A 4,617-nucleotide genomic window follows, 5' to 3' on the forward strand; every position below is an offset into this window, starting at 1 on the left:
TCCTTTTTTTTTTTTTTTTTTGTTTCGCACAATTGTGCCTCGTCGTGGGGTGTGGGCACATAGCCTATCCACGCTTGGCAGTTTTTTTTTTTTTTTTTTTTTTTTTTTCCCCAAGGGTCCCCCGGGGGATAATTTCTCCACAGTCCAATTCGCAGCGCCGTCAGAGTCGTTGCCACTTGTTGAAGCCACACGACAGTGACTTAGCGCAAATTTAGGGTGCACATTTTTTTTTTTTTTTTTTTTTTTCTTTTTTTGTTGTCCCCAAAATGGTAGAAAGAGCGTTTTTACCTCCACTGTGGTAATGTGTGTTTCACCAACTGTTTTGCGACGGACTCCCTTTTACCGACTGACCCCTACGTTCAGGTTAACCAGCCACTGCACACTAACAGCTTCCCCATCCAATAGGTGCATATGAATAAACAGGCGTGGCTACTTCTACGATTGGCCAAAATGATTCAACATTGAATTAAAAATAATGCTATATACCATTGTTCAGGGGTGTGACATGCAGGTCAGTTATGTTATAAAAAAAAAAAAAAAAAGGTAGACCTGTGTAAGTGGGAGAATAACGAGAAATGGGTCCGCAACATGTGGGTGAGGTACAAATTGAGGGGGGGAGTAGTCCCTCCAAAGGAAAAGTGTCTCCCTACACACAACACACCACCTCTCTTCAATCAACTCACCGAAAGGATATGACCCCTCAGAAGAGTCCACAAACGATGCCAAGTGAATTAAGCACAGTTTACACACTTTAAAAAAAAAAAAAAAAATGCCCTTATACTGTTCTTCTCTCCATCTTGCTACTTCCCCATTGGCATACACAACACAGAACAAATATCGCTGGGTAAACTTTTCTTAATATGTTCAAGCGAAGAGCAAACCAACGACAGGGGGGGGGGGGGGGGGGGGGAGGGAGTGCTACCAGGGTGTATCACTCGAGTACAAGGATTGCATAATGTGGAGGGGGACCCACCTTACAATCTCCTAAGCAGTGTTTTCTGCTTTTCTCTTCGTAGGGGAACCCCAAGAACAGACTCCAGCTTCTTCAACTCCCATTCTGAAGGGGTTATTCTTCCTCGCTCGATGGCGTAGATGTATGCTCCTGGCGAGTAGTGCGTGTGCGTGTGTGTAAAGGGGACAGTGTAGCAAATCACAGATCAGTATACATGCCTTACGTACATGTGTGTGATGGACGTGCAAAGCTTTTATGAACACGTGAGTTGTCCTAGTTTGGCTAACTGCTCAGTGCAACACGGAGCCACTTCCCCCTCTCTCATTTACCTTCATTCTGCGTCGACTTTGAGATCTGCTGGGGGTTCTCTCCTGTTTTGGGCTCCCCTGTGCTGTAAAAGTTGGTGCCCCAGAAATTCCTTCCTAGACATTTGCTTAGCGTGGCGGCGCGAAGGGACCGTGAATTCCTGAGGTGTCGTCGGGGAAGGGGGACAAAAAAAAAAAAAAAAAAAAAATGACACACTAAATGAGAGAGAGAGATGCTATATGGGGACAGAGTAGGGATGATAATAGGGTCGGTACATTGGACCGCTTGTTCCCCCGCGGCAAACTACCTGGCGAACTCGATAAACCGCCCGATGTGCTCGAAGCGAGAAAACTTCACACCCTTGTTCAGCCGCACCTGTAAGCGACTACCGATCCGCAGGTAGCAGTGGCCCCACCACAGCCGGGTGCTGCGGTTGTAGAAGGACTTTCCTGATGGGCAAAAAAAAAAAAAAAAAAAAAAAAAAGGGTGTAACCTGGAACATGCGGTTGTTACTCTTTGCACTGGTGTATAAGACCACGTATGGGGGGAGGAGGCAAAAAAGACGTTTCGCGTACCAGCCCCTTCAACGCTGGGCTTAGCTTAGCCGTTGTGACCTTACCCATTCGTTGTCGGTATGGTGGGTCGACAAGGGATGAAGAAGGAGTAGTTACGTGGGAGTGGTCACGACGGAGCACTTCCTAATCGTGACACATTTGAATCAGGAAGGTCGACTTGAGAACAGTTAGCGGTCGGTTAATGGTGGACCAAACCAACCAACAGCCGGTTCCCTAAAATGAATTCACTCATGGAGGGCACACTTCCCTCCCATGGAGAGTAAACTTTGTCATGGAGAAGTTTCGCCAAACTCAGCGCAATTCCGTTCGTCACATTTATTTATGTACACCGATCCCCGGTGAGGATCCAACATGAAGAGAGAGTCAAACGGGGCGGCGTGAAAAGGTTACGAAGCGTGTACTGCATTGAGTAGGCAAAAAAAAAAAAAAAAAAAAATTACTGCGTCAGGATCATTTTCGACTCTGCTATGTAATCCACCAGCGTTTCTCTCCCTCCTCAAAACCTACCACCAAGCGGATGCCCCCAATCGCTCATTCTACTTTTAAGAGGTAGAGGTCGTAACATGGGATGAGGTGACAACGGACGCACAAATCGTGTAAAGCGAACGTGCAAGAATGCAAAGTCAACGCGCGAAGCGACGTATGCGTTTTATATATATATATATGTATGCACATCTGCTCCATGCGAACCCCGTCGATGCAGAGCAGACACTCCCAGAAGAAGCAAAGCAGATGAAAAAAAAAAAAAAAAAAAAAAAAAATGCTCAAGCATATATACCTTCGAATAATGAGCACCAAGAAAACGTTGCGGAGTAAGCGACCCATTGAATGCAGCGGGATGTGGAATGATGAAAAGGGGGTCAAGCGCGAAATTGGTCCCGGGGTGGTAACTCCGCTTGGTGGACACAGGAAGCAGCAGACGGGGAACCAACTGGGTAGCGACTTAACAAACCGCCTGACTGATCGCTTCGCTCCCCGCCTGAATGGCCACGTGATGGATGGAGAGGGGGAAGAGCCCTCTTGTGAAGGGTCGCCAGAATGCACATCAATTCCTCTGGTGGGGCGCAAACCTGTACATGCAGGAGACCCCCACGAGGAATTGAGGCGCGTTCTGGTGTACGCAAGCACCCAGGTGATTAAGAGCCTACACCTGCGGCAGCACTACATCAACAGTAAGGACTATTTCATGTCCCTGTCACTCATATGCAACCAGCTGGCTGCACACCGATTTGAGGACCATTCATTTTGGAACACCCTAGGAGGAAGGCTAACCGCATTGTTACGCAATGAGGATGTCCACAAGACCATGTGTGTACGATGGTTAGCCTTAATCTTGAATTCATTCGCAAGAGTTTACGTACTGAATGAGCCTTTCCTGAGAGAGGCCTCCATTTATGTTAGAAGAAATAACAAGGATGAAAAATTACATACATTTGACATTTCACAAATAGCTAACTGCTTTGCGAAACTTAATTACGGGGATGCTAACCTGTTCAAGTATATGGAGCAGCAGATTTGTGAAAGGATAGAAGAACTGAGTTGCCAGTCAATTAGCAACATATGCAATGCATATAGTAAATTAAATCTGGGGAGTGAAATGTTATTTTGTCGTTTGATTGAAGCAGTAAAAAAAAATTTGGAAAATTTTAACGAACAAGAAATCGCCAACATATTAAATGCATATTCAAAATTGGGAGAAAAAAAATATACCCATTTGTTTGTCAATTTTTTACCTCATATTTGTGCAAAATTTGACCACTTCAAACCAGTGGAAATGGTGATGATTGCTAATGCATATTCCAAGTGTAACTTATTCAATAAGACATTTTTTTCCCTCCTGTGTAAATACATTTCGAAGAATGCTGACCTGTTTGAACTATCCGAGTGGGCCATACTTGCTAATGTATATGCAAATTTCAACCTCAGAGATTTAAAAATTTTTTATCTTATCAAAAAAAAGGTCAGCAATAAGGAACATTTCCTGCAACATGGAAATGTAGCCATGCTGCTACACGCTTTTGGAAAATTACATATAAGAGATGAAGCGTTTATTATCAACTTGGTTAAAAAGAAAAAACACATAATAAACTCTCTGGACAGTCGCAACTTGACACTGTTTTACGTTGCGCTCATCAAATTGAATTTGCGCATTCCGATGGACATTTTTTCTAACTTGAAGCTAAACATTTCGAGCAAGTTACACACCTTTACCGATTTGGCCCTGGTGTCCATATGCTACTCGTCCATGTTCCTCTCCTACTTTGACATGAAGTTGGTCAGCTCCATCCTGCTTCTGTTAAATGAGAGGAGAGCAAATAGCAAATCATTTGCACACCAAATGCATGTCACTCTGTTTGTGCTACACTCCGTCTACGACTTTAGGAAGTTTTCTCCAAAATTTCTTCTCTGCTTGTATCAGCTCTTGACCAGGGCCTATCAGCACATTGCGCAGCCAAACTATTACGACATTAACAAGTCAGCTATTCAGAAAAGAATTTCTCCGTTTTTTCCAAAAAATTGCCTGAACGTTCAGGCGGAAGTACCCGTTGGCCCCTTCGTCGTGGATTTTCTCCTTACAAGGAAGCAGTCGACGGCGCACGCCGCGCTTTTGTAGCTTCGTGCGAGTGGGCCTTTGTGTGTGTGCCGAATTGGGTATTTTGTTTTGTTCTATTTTGTCTTCCTGTTTTTTTTTTTTTTTGTTTTCTACTTGTTTGTGCAGGTAGCCATTTTGGTGTGCATACATTTTTTTTTTTTTTTTTTTTTTTTTTTTTTTTTTTTTTTTTT

The 4,617-nt window shown here is 44.0% G+C and overlaps 2 protein-coding genes across 2 annotated transcripts; one reads left to right on the forward strand and one right to left on the reverse strand.

Annotated features, from left to right (window-relative positions):
- Positions 1 to 974: 974 nt before the first annotated feature.
- Positions 975 to 1,881, reverse strand: AK88_00637 (uncharacterized protein; the record flags this gene model as incomplete). Its single annotated transcript, XM_012478283.1, has 4 exons — positions 975 to 1,102; positions 1,282 to 1,418; positions 1,566 to 1,702; positions 1,834 to 1,881. The coding sequence occupies 4 exons, from the start codon at positions 1,879 to 1,881 to the stop codon at positions 975 to 977; spliced, it is 450 nt and encodes a 149-aa protein (XP_012333706.1).
- Positions 1,882 to 2,593: 712 nt separating this feature from the next.
- On the forward strand, positions 2,594 to 4,447 carry AK88_00638 (uncharacterized protein; the record flags this gene model as incomplete). The annotated part of the gene is made up of 1 exon (XM_012478284.1): positions 2,594 to 4,447. The coding sequence occupies one exon, from the start codon at positions 2,594 to 2,596 to the stop codon at positions 4,445 to 4,447; it is 1,854 nt and encodes a 617-aa protein (XP_012333707.1).
- Between the last annotated feature and the right edge of the window lie 170 nt (positions 4,448 to 4,617).

This window comes from Plasmodium fragile (assembly GCF_000956335.1).
Source record: "Plasmodium fragile strain nilgiri unplaced genomic scaffold supercont1.5, whole genome shotgun sequence".
In the NCBI taxonomy this organism is placed as follows: Eukaryota; Apicomplexa; class Aconoidasida; order Haemosporida; family Plasmodiidae; genus Plasmodium; species Plasmodium fragile.